Below are 18,071 nucleotides of genomic sequence, written 5' to 3' on the forward strand. Positions count from 1 at the left end.
ATCCCTCTCCTCCTATCTTCTTTCCACCGCTATGTCTTCCTTTCACGCTATGTCCTTTTGTCTTTTCTATCAGTGGGACTCCCCTCAGTCCCTCCCTTCCAGCTGCGTAACAAGTGAAGAAGCCTGTTCAGATGTCAGTAGCTATTAATTCCCTGTGCACCCACAAGAGACACTGCAGCACAGAAAAGGAGTGAAAGGAAACTTCCATGACTACTACAGACCAGAGCACGAGGGTGAATACATTCATTTCTGTTGCTTCCCCACTGTATTGCCCCAAATTAGGTTCTGCCCTGACCAGAATGAGAAAGAACAGGCAGAAAGGTAATATAAGCTCCAGAAAAACTGGCAGTTAACTTCTCCAAGGATTTCACCTTGCGCTGTGCAAACCAGAAATGAAACCAGTTATTTCTACTTTCTTCTGTAATGGTATCTTCACATGCTTTTACATTCACTAGTTTTATTAAACTATGTAAGATAGACCGTTTTAAAAGAAACTTGCAAAAGTTGATCTGTGGATATTTCCAAGAGAGAGATTCATGCACATATTGATAAGGCTGCAAAAGAACTTGAAAAAAACAGGTCTAAACTAGCGACTTAATATATTAATTCTTTATAAAGAGAATAATCTTTCACTATTGTGCCATTAGTTATTCAATGCAGGCTCAAATTTTAATTTCCTTGTGACTGTCCATGCATTTAATACAAATGAAACAGTCTTCACAGTCTATTAATCATAGGCCCAATTACAAGAAAGCTCTAATTAGCTATGTCTAAATGTACCTATCAGGTTATTAAGTTAATTAAGAGACATTCTATCTTGCCCTGTAATTGATAACAGTAACTACACAACAATCACAGGTTTTGTTTTTAACTATATAGACTTCTACAGACTCTGGCAGAGCGTGCACAGATTTTGGCTGTATCACGCTCTCATTTCATGGTTTAAATTAGATGTTTTAAGTAGGTAGAGTGAATTGCCCTCAGAAAATGTCTGTGTCTTTCTCCTGACCAAACAAAGAGACTAGGTGGCTTAGCTTAAACTACAAGGTTTTGATGGCATTCAGTTCCAAATTAAGACAATTAAATACAGCAGTCTTCACACCGATGTCAGTGGTGATCTTGTCAATGAAGTCAAGGAACCCAGAGAGGTCCCAGTTGACTAGCCAGTGTATGTCCTCTTAAGATAAGAAGAATGGCTCTCCAGGCTCCACTGACTGTACTGGCTATATATCCATTGACTACAATGGATAGCTTAGACACTTAGAAGACAGGCAGACATCTAAATTTACATTTGCTAATCACTTCATACACGCTGTAAGCGAACAACGAAGGTATAAAATTGAGGGAAAACCTGTGGAAGGAAAGTAAGTTTATTAAACTTTTTAGTGATTGACAGATTTTTTTCTTTAGAATCCCTTTCCGATTTCTACAGTAATAAAGCAAGGAAATAAAAAAAAAGAATTTTAAAAAAAGTATATTTCAACATTATTCTTACTGGCTAAAATGGAAGTTTGCAATTCTTAAATGAGAGCAGAAAGGTAAACATCACTGCTTCTACCACAAAAGATTATTTTCCATGGAAATGAAGGAAAAATACCAGCATCCTTCTTTCAGAAAATGGCTAGGCTTTAAATCTTCTCGAGCAATTCAGAATTAAAAGAAGAAAGTCACATTATAGACTATAATCAAAATGGACTTCAACATATTTTAAGTGTTCATGAAATTATCACCACGTCTCCTTATGAAATAAATTATTCACCACAAAGCAAATCTCCACACAGACACAATTCACATGCCTGCACCATACTAGTTGTTTCAAACTAACCACGGTAGAAAAACGGTTGAGAGCAAACCTCTATAGGATTAGTAGTCCTATTCAGCTTGTTTGTGAAAATATTCAGACTTTTACCTGGAATTGACTACAAATTTTTCAACCAACTCTTTCTTCATTCAAAGCCCCAACACTACTCATTCCCGCCATTTCAGCTAGCTGTGCAGCTAAATTTCGTATCACAAAACTGCAGTACACATCATGGCACACACCCCACAAGAAATTACTTTGGACATACAACTAAAGAGAAAGTACAAAGCTGATATGGTGGCCCTGATATTATGGTGCAAACAAAATTCCCTGAAAAGTGGCACTGGTAGGGAAATCTGCAATATGGGACTAGTGGCACGGGTAACATTTTCAGACTCAGAGTACTACCATTCAAAGTCTCAAACTGCTTTTTTCACATCTCAAATCAGGTTGATAACTCTGATATACAAAATTGGTACACTTTCGGATCATACAATGAGAATAATAATAATGAATCTGAAAACAAATATACTGAATAGCTAACAGTCCTGCTTAAATGTTCATCTATTAAATATCTGTACCAATTCAATAACAGAAGACCAATTTTTGGGGCTCCGTTACTAACCATATGTTTAGGGAGAGTCTGGAGAGCAGAATGGAAACAACATATTCTTTCCACTACAAACCCTTTGCAAATCATATAATCAGTTCCCTGAGTGGGATGAACTAGCCCTATCTGATATAAATCCAACGCATGTACGTAACAGTTGATAAAATGTGCATCATTGATCTTACTTAGTGATCCAGAAACAAAAACCTTTTGCATAGATGAGGTCTGGTGGACAATTCTGAAGTTCCACTGAGTAAGCTCATGACAGTTTATCAAACTCCACCATGCACATCATAACGTGCAATATCTACCTGAACCTCTTGCTGTATTTTTTCACTTATGTATCCTTTGAGGGTTTTTTCCCCTATCTTATTCTTGATATTTCAAATATCATTGTCTCAAATGTATTATACCACTTCTGAGTTCACAAAATAGCTTCAAACACCTTTGCTTTTTGGCTTTATTATTGAAAGATTTCCTTTCTTTCATTCAATCATTTCAGAAAAGAATGCTGCCAAAAGGGAGGTCACAGGTACTAGGTTACTCTAAAATATTAACTACTACCCAGTAAAAGAACAAAAGGTTAAAGACATGCTCTCAGATATGCCAAGCATGTCAACAGTTATCACATTTTCTCCCATGGTTTTCAAATCACAAAGATTCTCTATAATAGCTTACATTTCTTTCAGCAGCCCTGTATCTCTGCATAACAATCTTACGCTTGTGGAATTATGCCTACCATATCATTATCTGAACTCAGCAAGGATTTATCAAACAAGGGTAGTTCATGTTACGGCAGAAACACTGTAAGGTTTCCCTAAAGCGTAATTCAGAAATCTTCCTCGGTTTCCACCCACTCTATCTATCAACCAGTGGAAATTCTACCCTGAAGGCGAGGCACTTCACAGTTCAACAAAGAAAAAATGAAAACTACTGGTTTTCTGAAAGGTCTGTAGGATTTTCATCGAAAGGAATACTCATAGATAAAGGCTAGGAAAGACTATTACAACCTGGACTGATTTCCTTAAATTACAGCCATAAAACAACACTGACTGCACATCACTGCCTTTTCTAAAACCTAAATCAACAGGCTAGAGCTGATCTTTCTCTGATCAGCTGAAGTAATCTTATTCCAATTTCAAGGTCTAAGGTGAAGCCACTTGTTCATCTTTGTTCAATGATTCATTACTGTAACTGTTAAAAAAATCGCATCACATTTACACTTTAAACCTCACTGACTTAGCTTCTACCTACCTGGAACAAACTTTTTTTCTGAGGGAGGGTGATACTAGAAACTAAAGCAGTAGGTATTTTTGTGGCTACCTCTGGTGTGTTGACCCCAGCCAGCAGCTAAGCACCCACCAGCCACGCACTCAGTCGCACCCCCAGCAGGATGGGGGAGAGAACGGGAAGAGCAAAAGCAGGAAGAACTCATGGGTCAAGATAAAGACAGTTTAATAAGCAAAGGGAAGAGGAAAAACAAACAAACAAACAAAAACCCCAAGTGATGCCAAAGCAATCACTCACCACCTCCCACTGCCCAGCCAGTCCCCAAGCAACGGCTACTTCAGAAAATTTACCCCTCAGCTTTTATTGCTGAGCATGATATTATATGGTAATGAATATCTCTTTGCTCAGTTGGGGTCAGCTGTCACAGCTGTGTCCCCTCCCAGCCTCTTGCCCATCCCCAGCCTGCTCGCTGGTGGGCAGAGTGAGGAACAGAGAAGGCCTTGACCCTGTGCAAGCACTGCTCAGCAATAGCTAAAGCATTGGTTTGTTATCAACACTACTTCGGTCACCAATCTGAAACACAGCACCATAGGGGCTGCTATGAAGAAAATCAACTCCACCCCAGCCAGATCCAGTACAGTACCACTATAGTAATGGTTATTAAGTGTCTATGATTGGTGATCAGAAAAAGAAGGCTGCACGTGAAAAAAACAATTGGTATATTAAGGGATTGACTCAGCAAAGGACTTAAGCTTAGGTATTTTTTACGCATGAGAAGTAAATAATTATAAAGCCAGGTGCATGCTTAAAATGCCTTGATGATCACTGCTCTGCGTCTGAAGAATTGCAAGCATTTCCTTCCTTCCAGGAGCCTACCCAAAAAAAAATTAGGTCTTTTTTAGAATCTAATTATGCAGATATGTTTTGAAGATTGATGGAAATCCTTTCAATTGCATCCTGTGAAAAACTTGGACAATACACATTTTCAAAATGTGTGCAGCAACCAACCACACCTCTCGGGTGCTTTTTTTGCCTCCCTCCCTCCCCCCATCACTTATCCCAGTAAAGTTAAAAAATGTAAATACGTATTTCTGAATTAGATCACACATTAGATATACTACTGATATATTCCGAGAAGAAAAAATTATCAGAAATACATGTTGCATATTCATCACTTCTCATGCTTTTTTCTAGTTCCTATTCTCACAGTTTAGGGGAATTAAACTGTTTGATTTGTCAGTGCTTGAAGAAAATTACTATGCAAGACATGATTTTATACTTCTTTTTTTCAATTACAGTCACATTATAATATCTAAAAGTATAACACCAGAAGTATGACATTGATAAATTTGGTCTAGGAATTAAGAGTCCCGATTTTTCACTATTTAAAATCCCAGAATTCAAGACAGTACTCTTAATTTTTCTGGCAGAAGACAGAAGGACCTAAGTCTGGAGTTGGGCAACAAGTGATGATTTAGTGTAAAGCTGGTGAAAGTCCTAGTCCTACCTAAACTCATGAGCAAGGTGCACACCCGTCCCACCCACTCCCTGAAACCATGTTACAACCAGCAAAGAAGTCCTGGCTATAGTGCAGAAGCAACATCCCCTAATCCTCCTGCTTGCTTCACTGCACCTGATAGCTGCAAGGTGAGCACTGGGGTTTCTTCCACCAACAGTGGCACGGCCTCAGAGAAAGCACTGTCAGATCCATTTTTACAGCAAGCTCTTCAGAGTCACAAGTTTCATAGCCTGGTGCTGTGCTCCTCTCTCCTCCGTTTCACACGGCTCACTACCACTGTTCTGTATATTGTACACATAAAGCATACACAAGTGAATAATAAGATGTTTTTGTGGATAACCACAAAGTACATAGTGGCAGCATGAAGCTAATATGCTTACGCTAGAGAGTCACTGCCTTCGATTGCTCCCATGAACTTCTAGTTTAGGTCAGCTGCCAAAGTGCTGCTGAAAGCACAAGCAAATGGAAGAGAAAAAGTCAACTTCCAAAAAGCTTAGGGCTCAGCCACACCCCAAATAAATTCATAGCCTAAGACTATTTTCTAACACCAAGAGTTTCAGGACCGCTGAATTTCACCATATTGTATTTTACTAATACTGAAAGTATCAGGCTAACTCAAAAAATGGTCAGTGAAACATTTCAAAGCAATCTGAATTAGATAACCTAAAAATGGGGCTTAAATACAATAATTTAAATTCCTTATAGGAATAGGATTTCTGCTTTCATGCAGAAAAAATACATACACATGGGGGCAAAACGTGTATAGCTAGAAATACTGAATATATTCAGTATTTTTTATTATTCTTATGGGTATCAATGCAAAAAAGAGCAAAAAAGATTTTCCAGTATTTTGCATATATTCAAGAGAATACATTCATTATCATTGTAATGACTGGACCACTGAGGTAAATGGTAATTCATATACTCATTAATGTATTCATAATACACAATCCAAACTCTACCTAAAACATAAAAGCATTAATTCCTTCTCTTTTTAAAAGACGTTTATTTGCTGTAAAATTACATTAACATAAATCTGATATTTCAGGCTGTGATGTATCTTAGAAGTCAGAAATGCATGTAGTCCATGAATTTTTGCAGTAAGTCAGTCAAGTTTATATCATTTACATGTAACAAAATGGCTCTTCATATATGTGAAACATTGACATTCAAAATGAACAATCTAAATTTTCTCCACTTCATATTTCATCCTTTCAAAAGCCTGTCAAAACTTTGCTAGCTGTATAACAAAAACTGGTGGTGAGTAGTCACATTAAAAGGCCTGATATTTTTCTCAGACAACTTCCCCTGTGGATAGCAGTACTGGAGTGAAGAAAAAAATGACAATATGACATTTAGAAGTCAACAGTTAACGTTAAAAAAACTTGTTTAAAATCAGTTTTCCTACAAGCTCTTTTTTTTTTTTTTTTTACATTTCTATTTTAAAAGCTGCTAACTGTATGCCAAACCATGGCACCCATGGCAGAACACCAGCAGGAGCAGAGCTCTTCCAAACAGCGACTTCCTGAAGAAGTTACTGCAAGCCGTTTAACAGTGCGTACCACTAGAGACATTTCCCACTGGGAACTGTTTGGCAGTCACCCACACAGCAGGAGAGCACACTCTGGACTCTTGGGTGAGCTGTGGACACACATTTCCAAATCCTTGATCCTTCACTCAACTCAGTCACACAGCTTTGCCTACTCACTGGTTTCAGCATAGCAGGTACACTATCAGCCACCAATGCTCATTTATCCACAGGATAATTTACCAGCAGGCATGAAGAAGACTTCTGAGGCTGATCTCACACACGAATGAAGGAGACAACAAAACAACAGAAAACCAAATCAGCAATAATATACCTAGCATAAAGCTATTAACATAAATACAAGTATTTGGAAGTGCAAGTAAAAAACCTGAACCCCAGGGTCACAGACCTAAGGCTTTAAATCACTGAATCTTGCCAGACATCTCCCCTAGGTGTATATATATGTGTGTGTGTATATGCACAGAGATTTCCAGTATTTAAGTAATCTGTCCACAGTACAAACTTCAGCAGACCACTTCAGACCTTCTGGGCCATTTTGAGGCTGTCACCCAGTTCAGGCTTTGGACTGAAGTTCAAATCCTATCACTTGCAATGTGCTCCTTAGGTGGTGGCTTTACTATACGAACAGTGTTGAAATTACCCTTTGGACTAAGATACTAGAATCATACACTGGCCATAAATTTAGAATTAGAAACAAAGTTTTTTTCCACTTACATATCCACTTTCTTTAATGAAGTCCCTTATAATAAATTTACTTCTGAAGTATGAGCACAATCTAATGGATGGTTTTATGGCATTTTTTTTTTAAATAAATCTAATGGATTGATTTTTAAGTATGGCTTGTTACAAAAGAGAGTGAGTGAATCTGTTTAATTTTCAGTTCAATCATTTAAAATTAAATTTAAAGTTTTTAGTACCAGAGTTCACATAATTATTTCGAGGACTGTGGGGTTATGCATGATTGTACTAGGAACACTGTGGGCCAATAAAAGACTTCAGTATCTGAACTGAGAGTTCAGGAAAATTTAGTTACCCAAAACTAAAACTGCATCTTGACAATCTCTGTAGTATTGATACCATCAGCTTGACTTGAAAATACTCCAGGTACATAAACTGTAAGTGAACCTGGTGATCCGATACACCTCAGGAATGAGCCTATTTTGTCCAAACACTTCAGGATCAAAGTCAATCACGGTGAAGTGACCAGAATGCAAGACTACTTTTCCGAAGTAGCTGCCTGAATAGCTATGCTACAGCCTGCTGACACTTGCCTGCAAGGAGGTGGGAGATGTGAGTCTAATCCCTGCAGGCTGAACAGGACACTGAACACAGGGTCTCACAGTCCCTAAGCAAGTGAACAGAACAGGGATTCTGTGACCATCTCTTCCGACCACATTTTAAATTCAAGAAGCAAACCTTGATGAGCGGTTTTTAGAAAGACAACAGATCCCGATCTTCTAGAGTGGCCTGAATGCTCTAAAAAAACATGAAAAAAAACCCTGAGTAAATAGGTTTTTGCCTTCTTAGTTAAGGCTTTGGGTGGTGCTTTCACATGCAAATATAATGCAACACCTGGGGCAAAATGCTATGAAGTATAATGAAAATAACAACTGTGAATAGGCAATGCTGGATTGCATGAGATTGCAAGCGAAAAGTACCTATGAACAATAGATTAACATGAACAAAGTCCGCACCGCTGTTGCATACAAAGTTGTGGCAAGCAGCCTTGATTATAGGAAGAGAGAGGTGATAATGAAATTGGATTTCAAGTTTCTGAATAGGATTGAATTCATATACATTAGTCTGAGCTTCTCAAAGTTAGAGATCTGTTAAGTATAAAAGATTATAATTTTTAAAGATTTAAAGAACACATTTACCATGTTTAAATCGCACATTTGAAATTAAAGATTTAATGACACAAAAAAGAATTTAGAATATTGGTTTTATAAGACCATTAAGGGATCGTCTGTCCATGTAATAGAGTCTTTGGATGTAAACAGTTGTAGAGATTAGTAACTCGGGTGCTAGAAAAGATAACAGTATCTACAAGAGACTTCTAAGGAAATCACAGAACTTTCCCAGCAACAAGTCTTTCAGATCCTGCAAAACCTGATAAAGATTAGATGGACTGGCACCTAAGATTCCCGAGAGGTCTGATGGAGTTGGTGTTCTCTGACCATGCCTAACGCGTGCCCAATATTAGACCCCTCACGAATATAGAAAAGCCAATACCTGCCAGCTGCATATGAGCTCCGGTTCTCATTCAGGATACTGGAACCTAGATACAATATAAGGCTACCATCAGCCTGAGGAGAGTCAAACCCACATCCCTCACCACACAGGATACTGTCTTAAACTCAAGGCTATAACGTATCAGGGAAAAGAAACTTTCTGCCTGCTAATCCTATGCTACTGCACAGTATGATAGGTAGACAGACAGATAATTCAGGCAGTGACATAAGAGGGAGCACAATTTGACAATCCAGTGGCTAGTGTTAAACAGCATTTAGATCAAATATAGACACAGTCCTTTGACGCTGTGGAGAGCTGCTTCACTTCCAGCCACACTTGAAGAGAAAACAGGGAACTGTTGTCTCTGAAATACTGCTAGCATCGTCCCTCAGGGAAGTAGTCAGATCATTGTGTCTATGCGCACAGCAACACCTGTTTTCAACTCCAGCTTGACACCGTAGACCTGGCTAATATTTCACACATTTCTCTGTGCTTTGGCATTTAGTACTATGGGTGAGTTCTTGCTTAGTACATGGGGTTTCTCGATCACCATTCTGAGAGACATACTACTACCCATGCAGTGTTCGGACCTATCAATGTGACTAGCTTGGCTTGTAACTAAATGCACATCATTCATGGAATCACACACACCCTCAATGATTTTTTTCTTTGTTGGCCTTTAAAAAAAGAGATCTTGAGAAATCCCGTAACTGCAATCACAGAAGTAGGAACATTAGGGAACCTCTTTAAGTTAGCATCACTTTTACACAGCAAAATCCCATTCAGACATTAAAGCCTTATTTTCAGTGGAGCCTTGGCCTGATGCTCATTCCACAATACGAAGTTTGCCTCTGGAAACCACCACTGGGATGTCTTCCATGGGTTTCACCAGTGCATGCAACTAACATGTAACATACAAACCACAGGATAATAGACATGATGAAACTGCAGACAGTCAAGCCCATGTTGGCAGATGTCCATTAGCAGACACTCTGCTCTGACAGCTTTTGGAATGAGGCACTGTAAATTATGCATTATCTGTAAAAGGCAAATCAATATTACTTCTCCTGTGGAAAAAGGATACAAGTAATTACATTACTACAACATTACATTTACTCAAGTTGTACAGAAAGATAATTATAAGATGATGTTTTAAAAAGCTACAGAATATACAGAATATATACAGAATATTTAATAACTTTGCCTGTACACACTGGAAGCAGTGTGTGCAGCCAAAGTTATTAAATATTCTGTATAAGTTCTATGCGTTAAAATAACCAGAAAAAAATTGTTTTCAAAATTTTTTAATCTTGACCAAGAATTTTTAAACTATTCATATGGAAGTTCAAATAACCACCAATTACAGTGACACAAAATGAAGAATGCAAGTTACCAGAGTCCAGGGTAGGGAAGTTCTAACACAGATTTAATTATCCTGACTTTAGCTGCCTACATAAATTAACTCTAAATTTGCTCAAGTAATAATCACCAAACAAATTCCAGAGAAGTTAACAGATGCTCCCTGACTGTTAGAATTTACTTAAATCATGTCATTTGGAGATGTTCCTTTAATACAGCAGCTAAACAATTGTTGGTAATACTCAGTCTAATTACAAGTTTTATTCATACACTTTGAATAGATTAATATCTATTCAGATATGCATCTTAATTTCCTATTATTTACCTGTGAGAGATTGACTTGGTCTCATAAGACTTCATACCAATGTTGTAATCAGCTTTTTAAATAGAACTAAATGTTTAATATGCACCAATACAACAGAGATTTCTGAACTGGAAAGGTCAGAATTTGTTGCCATAGAAAAGTCTGGAAATTCATTTTCACCACAGCAAAATACAAAAGGTTCTTTCATGTCTTTTATATACTGCAAATGTGGCTGGAACTACTTAAAACGAGTAGTTTTTATATAGCATTTTAAGAAGACAAAAGGTTATTTCACATATAAGCAGTTGCTTGATTGATTTAAAGCTACTTGTATCCTTTTTTCCCCCCCACAGGAAAGGTCACACTGATTTGCCTTTTACAGGTAACACTAGATGCACAGTATCTTGTCAGAATAATCACCAAAGCCACTGAAGACTATCTGCAAGCAGATACCTGATAGCTGTCAAACACCTCTGAGAACACACAGTCACGTTCAGTTTGGTTCTATGCAGCTCAGACTCCGTGCTTTTCTAACCTCAAGTGGAAATTATAAAAATCTCCGCATTTACTATTATAAGTAGCACTTTTATATTAGCAGTCATTTTAACCTGCATTCATTTAGGGGTAGATGAAGTTTTTGCTTAATTATATATACACTTGAACTTTGCCATTGGGAAAAAAAAAAGCAAAACCCACAATGAAATCAGAATGAAAAGAATTGGTCACTTTAAATGGAAGAATACAGGAATCTTTTGCCATGCAGAAGCCATCAGCCCATGGATATAACAATAAAAACTGATTATAAATATATGAATTCATAATATTACAATAACCAGCTAAATAACTATGTTAACTAAGAAAAAACAATATTGACCAATTTTTTTCCATACTCTAGTGGATCTTCCAGGGTTTTGTCTACTACCATCTATTACATGTTACCACATGATACTGGGAACTATTATATTTCCGTTGCATATCAGCGTACCTGATTTTATCTTCAGCCCCAACTGGGAAGACACATTACTAACTCCAGTTCAGTTAGAAGTAAAATCCACCTGTGATTGCTTCCATATGCATTTTTATCAACCATCAGTTAAGCCAAAATTACTTGTATGATTTCCCCCATCAGTGAGCAAGATGACAGAGAAACTGCTATAATGATACATTTTTTTCTTAATATTATTTTCAAAGTTCTGACAGATTTCTAACATGCTCTGCCTTCATGGATAAACTCTTTATTTCAAGTCAAATTAAAATAGATACTTCTGCTGCTCAAAGCAGAGAAACTTCTGAGAACAACTATCCCATCATAGTCAAACTAAAAAACAAACTGAAGATCAGGCACACATAGAGAAAAAGACACGCAGGTGTCCATTTTGACCTAAAAAGCGCAGGCTTGAAGTATTCAGGTTTAGAGTGCAACATGAACCACAAAGAATCAGGTATGAGAGACACAGTAGCAAAATTGCTAGGGGAAGGAAATGTTAACACTGAGCGCAGAGCTACCCACAGTCTACGCCTCCAGCCACCTTCTGGGGTTCCCAAACCGCAACTATCCCATCATAGTCAAACTAAAAAACAAACTGAAGATCAGGCACACATAGAGAAAAAGACACGCAGGTGTCCATTTTGACCTAAAAAGCGCAGGCTTGAAGTATTCAGGTTTAGAGTGCAACATGAACCACAAAGAATCAGGTATGAGAGACACAGTAGCAAAATTGCTAGGGGAGGAAATGTTAACACTGAGCGCAGAGCACAGTCTACGCCTCCAGCCACCTTCTGGGGTTCCCAAACCGCTTCCCCCTAGCACCACCAGGTTCATTGCTCTGCCTGAGCCCCAAGAAGGTACAGTCACTGCCTCTGTCTCCATCTAAAAATGGCCGCGGCTTGTGGAACAATACCCAGGCTGCCATCCGGGATTGTCCTGAAAAGCAGGCCCTTCGGCGTCAAGGTTTGAATACACACAGACCTGGCCAGTCTGAGGACTGAACCCAGGAGATTACAGAGCCTACTGCAGATGAACAACAAGCTGCCTAACTGACTGCTCCTACAAAGCAAAATCTATGCTAGCAAAGCAGGCACCAAGCTTACCTTCTGAAAATGCATGCTCATACTACCGTTCCTCCAAGATCCCCTCCACACAGTTACTTGCTTATCTCATCTACTGGCTTTGTCCTGCCTTGAAATAAGACTCAAAACTCATTGGGCAGAAGTTCTCATTTGCAGTATGTCTGGACAATTTCTATCACAATACAGTACCTTTTTCTTGTTGCAGCCAGCAGATGAAAATACAATATCAAGATAGTGGAGTTTTTCAGCAGATAATTGATTTAACTACATAGAGGAAGGATAACCTATTACATTCCTTTTGCATATCTTGAAATATACCCAGGAAAAAGACACCACTGTATTCCCTCAAAAGCATGGAAAGACAGAAAATGGCAGGCATAATTCAGTAGTCATATTAAGAACAGCACTGATATCTAAGTAATATTTAGCTTTGTTCATTTAAGAAATACTGTATTTTATTTTAATCCTGGAGGATGTAATGTCAAAGATTCAATCTAAACAGTTGTATCAGGACAGTCTTGCATTAATCAAGTTATTTCCACATCCAAACATCAATTCCCTATGCCGAAACACAATTACATCATCTTGTGTGGAACAGTAACTTGAATGATTTTTTTTTCACCCAGGTTTGGCTAGTGGAATCACAGAACCAAAAAAATACCTTTAACCCGTGCACAATTGCATTTACACAGGTGATGTTACAAATGAGAGAGAGATCTGACCACCATCAGAAGAGACAGAAGCCTCTCACCCTACTCCAATGCCTTCCAGACTCAGCGTATTGCAAGGCGTGTCCCTTCCTCTGGAGCACCATGAGGAAGAATAGATCCCCATACAACTTCTGCACAGAAAGAGTCACTGGAAGACTTGCTTCAGACAAGACACTTCCTCCTCAGAGTCTGGATGTCCATAATAATCATGCCCAGAAAAGGGTGCCCCAGAAAATGACTCTTCAGCAAAAGACAACTGATTAGCAGAAGTGAAAGAACAGTGTGTCTGTTGTACTCTACAAAGGAAAACATCAAACTTTGTTGACAATGTACGACAGATACTAGATATGATGGATTACAGCCAGGCAAGTGTTTAACAGAAGAGATGGTCCAATGCCAAATGCATATTTCTAAACACTCAGCACTATACAGCTGCACCAATGCTGCAGACTCCGCTTCAGGCTGGGGCTGTAACCATCCCTGGATTATAACAGCACATAACTGGCTTTTGTCCTCTTAATTTTTGATTTGGATAAATTTCATGTTTGTTTTTCAAATCTCATTTCCTATATTAAAACAAAAGTATGCTTCAAAGCAAAGAAGCCACCACAAACACTTGAAAGTTAGGTTCATAATTGCTCATACAAACTTACTGTGGTTCACTTTTATATATACTGCAGTAATCACATAGACCTTTAAAAACACGTTCCGTAACACTCATTGAGCTTGACTTTCAACTTGAATGTCATTATTTGAACAGTTCTTGTATAAAATATAAAAATAATGCTCAAGTACTGGATCAAATGCAAAAATCATCCAGCTGGTGGGAGGCATAGAAAGCATTCCCTTTTCCGACAAATATATATACATATATATCATATTATTAATATACATCAGACTCACAAAAGCTTTTGATGTCATAGAAAACTAGAAGAAATAAACTCAATGTTCCACTGAATGTAGGGCAAAAGGATGCTACGAGAAAGGCTTCTTGATTATTATAATGGTACCTATTATTATAAGGGCTTATGAGAACGGCGAGATCCCATGTTGTGTAATACTATGGTAAATTTTCATATGCTCAAATATTAGACAAAAACACTGTATAAGTAGTCATGGAAAAAAAACACTCAAGCACTTTTGCAGTATAACGGCTATTATTTGCAACATCTTAAATTCAAATGCTTCCAATTACTTCAAATTTTTTAAAATTGGAAAAAGCCTCAAAATATCTGGGGTTTGATTACAGCTGAACACAAATGGTAATGTGACATAAATAAGATACAGCAATATTTTTCCAGTGAATAAATGTCCACCTATTCCCAGTCCAAAAATTTGGCCAAATACTCTTCTGAAGTTTCTGAGAATAGCCATTTGACTTAATTGTCCGTCTCCAGAAAGAAACACCATCACAGGCATAACGGTCTATTCTCATGGGCTTCTTTTTCAAATCTAAAGCAATAATCTAGCTTTACCCAAATCCTAATGCTCACTTTTATCCATCAGCAATGGACTTTTTTGACATTACTTCTGGAAAACAACCACAAAAAAAAACCCCAAAAAACATATCCTACTTTTGCATTCCTGTGTAGTGATCTAATTTTATATGGATGGCCTATATTTGTGATCGCTACTGGTCAATGTTAAAGAGAACCATGAAGAGGGAGCACAGAATTAGTGTCATTGATATTTAAGGCCTATGTTTTCCACACAGGATTTACCAGTTTGTTCTCACCATAGTCAAGCCATGGAGAGAGGTTGTAGGAGCTTAAGAGACATCCAAACTATAATTTCCACCAAGCAATTCAGCCAAATGAGGAAGTTCAGCTGAAAGTAAACTCATCACAAAAACACTACAGGTTGCTTTAACAAAACATTTCAATTTATCAAACTTTAAAGGAGCTGTGTTTTTCAACAAGAATAAAAAAAGAATAAAATATTTCTACCCAGTCCTAAATTGTACATTGCTGTCAATCCCTATCTTCCAAAAATGATGGCTGTAAATTTTACGTTCTCAGACCTACTCCCATCTGCTCATCAATGTGTCATTATGAAAGAATTTAAGGTAGCATACCTTGCATCCTGAGGACAAACACAAAATACGATATATGAAGACTTAACCTAAAGTGTAAGTGACCCAACTACTGTTAATCGTATTTTTGGATCTCTTTCTTTTGTACCTCTCAGTACAACACCAGCACTTATGGCTGAAAATTATATTCATTCAAATGCAGATTCATATGTAACGCTATTGGAAAAAAGCTGAAGCATGTATGTAGTCTACCTTCATGATTTGTCGCATGGATTACTTACTATTTGTTCCATTAAAAAGTTACCTGCATGCCCAAGTCCTTACAGAATCCTCACCTAAGTAATGTGAAAAACCTCCCTCACACTACCTTTAAAGAGCAGTTGAAAACTGAGACCTATGTCAATACCAAGCTGAAAAAAGTCTCTGAAATGAGAGGATGTTGGACACTTCTGTTTGGCCTCTGGGAGGACAACTGCATTGGTTGCACAGGCTTAAGGCTGACACCATATCATGCCCACAGATAAAGTAGGTCTGAGATAATGGGGACAGCTAAATAAATATCAGCTTACATAAGCAGGATACACTTTCCACTCTATAAATTAGAGATTAGCTAAGTTACATATATGATTGCAATATTAAAGCCATTTTTACATTATGCAAAGCATAAGTATGAGATAAGAAAAAAATATTAATTCAAATCTCTGTGTAACAAAAATATAAGCTAATGAATAAATGTTTTTTCTAAGAGAAAAAATAGCAGGAAAAACGGTTTTAAAAGAAGTCATCAAAAAACACGAGTTCTAATAATTACATCATATGGATCAACTCATTATAATCACTTTCTAGTCCAAACAAGGTAACTTCAACACATACACAAAACTGGTATATTTCTAAAAACTGTCACTTGCACTTTGACTATCTCTTCCATGTAAACTGTCACCACAGATCTAGTCAGCATGCCCTCCCTAACCTACCCGGGACATGACCCGCAACATCCACGAGCTATCCTCTGGTTTAGGTTTTCAAACAAAGGACTAAAGGAGTATATTTTACAAGAAAGCTAGAGCCTTAAGTGGATATTTAAATAAGTACTACTGAATGATTGAAAACTTTAAATGGGTAGCAATGGTAATTTTTAAGGACAGATAATTGAATTGTACATAGAACTGTAGTTAGGTCCATCATTTCTCATCAGACGCTTCTACCATCAAGACTGCAATGGCTTAGGCAACTAAGAATCACTTCATTTCTAGAAGCTGAGATCTGGGTAATTTTAGAAGATGTGATAGGTTTTTGAGTTGTAGAGCTGTTTTTAATAACAGCCAAAGCATTACTAATCTTATTTTCTAATGCTTTTTATTTAGAAAACAATGCCTGCAAATCACTGGTGTATGTTTTTGTTTGTTTCTGACACAGCAAAGTAACTTTCCAACCCTGACAGTGATTGCCCAATTAAAGCTTCCTGATGATTTGATTGCTATTAATTTAATGTTAGACTAAATCTGCCTGGTTACGAGTGAAGGCCTTCCTCTTGTAAATCAGGGCCTCACCAACAGCAGCAGGGCTCACTGTGGGAACACAACGTGCTCACATGGACTGCACTGCAGCCTTGAGACTTGTCAATGCTCTGAACCGCCACACTAAGCAGGGAAGAAGGGAAGAGAAATCAATTTTTTTGAATGTGTGGCACCAATTAATGGGATTAATAGCACTACCAGGCACTGAGGCAGCACAAAGAAAGAAGAGGACGCAGAAGGGCCATAATGAGCTCAGGGCCTTGCTGTGAAAACTCCTAAACCATGTGAAGACTGTAAGAGCCAGAGGGGTTTGCAGTCTCTGTGCAGATAAACAAGACAGACAAAGGAAAGGGAAAGACAAGCACAGAATAATATGTGATAATGCAGCGGGACAGCAGTAGCAGAAGTAGGAACAGCAGCCAGATAACTGTCTACCATTTCAGTACCCTAACTACTGCATATTTTATTCTCCTGACTTCTTAACTTTTTCTTCAGTGTTTAAGTAAATCTTATTAAGTGGATCTTCATTTTCGCCAACTTCATTCTTCTAATCTTTTTTCTATTATCATAGGGAAACACAGAATTAAAAAAAATTCTCTTGAATTTCTTATTTACCTTTGTTCCTTTTTCTCCCCTGCTATCTTTTTCTTTCAGGTATTCCTCCTTCACAGGATAATAAATCGAGATTAAATCTGTTACTCTAGCAAAGTCTTCTCTTTGTGTATCCCTTCTTTGCTCCATATTGGTAAGTCTCCATTCAGCTTTTGTCTCCAAATAGCTTCACTGTCTTACACTTTGTATTAGACTACAGGCATTATTATCTACTGGCATTATTCTGAACCAGGGCACACTTAGGAGGAGCTCTGAAACACCTTTTTTTTTTTTCTGGGAGCTCTACATCATGCAAAAGGATGTGTCTTAAAAAGATAGTGAGTGAATTGCAGCCTGCCATCTCTCCAAGGTTAATGCTGTGCAGACTTTGTCCTCAGCACAATTATGGGTGGTGTTTCATGATGGCACACCCAGAGGAATTTCTGCATCTGCAGACCTTGGTTTTGTCCTCAGCTTGTGTTTCCCTGGACATCTCCGCTTTGTCCTGATTAGGCAGGAAGGACAAGATTCTTTAGAATGCTTAGGA

At 37.9% G+C, this 18,071-nt stretch overlaps 1 protein-coding gene across 1 annotated transcript in view; it reads right to left on the reverse strand.

Moving 5' to 3' along the window:
- Positions 1-17,674, reverse strand: part of LOC103926239 (chromosome unknown open reading frame, human C8orf34) — a 168,114-nt gene extending 150,440 nt beyond the window's left edge. Inside the window, exon 1 of the mRNA XM_009335079.1 lies at positions 17,549-17,674. Coding sequence (XP_009333354.1) covers positions 17,549-17,674 — 126 coding nt within the window. The remainder of the gene's footprint in view (positions 1-17,548) is intronic.
- Between the last annotated feature and the right edge of the window lie 397 nt (positions 17,675-18,071).

The sequence above is a fragment of the Pygoscelis adeliae genome, unplaced genomic scaffold (genome assembly GCF_000699105.1).
Source record: "Pygoscelis adeliae isolate BGI_AS28 unplaced genomic scaffold, ASM69910v1 Scaffold101, whole genome shotgun sequence".
In the NCBI taxonomy this organism is placed as follows: Eukaryota; Metazoa; Chordata; class Aves; order Sphenisciformes; family Spheniscidae; genus Pygoscelis; species Pygoscelis adeliae.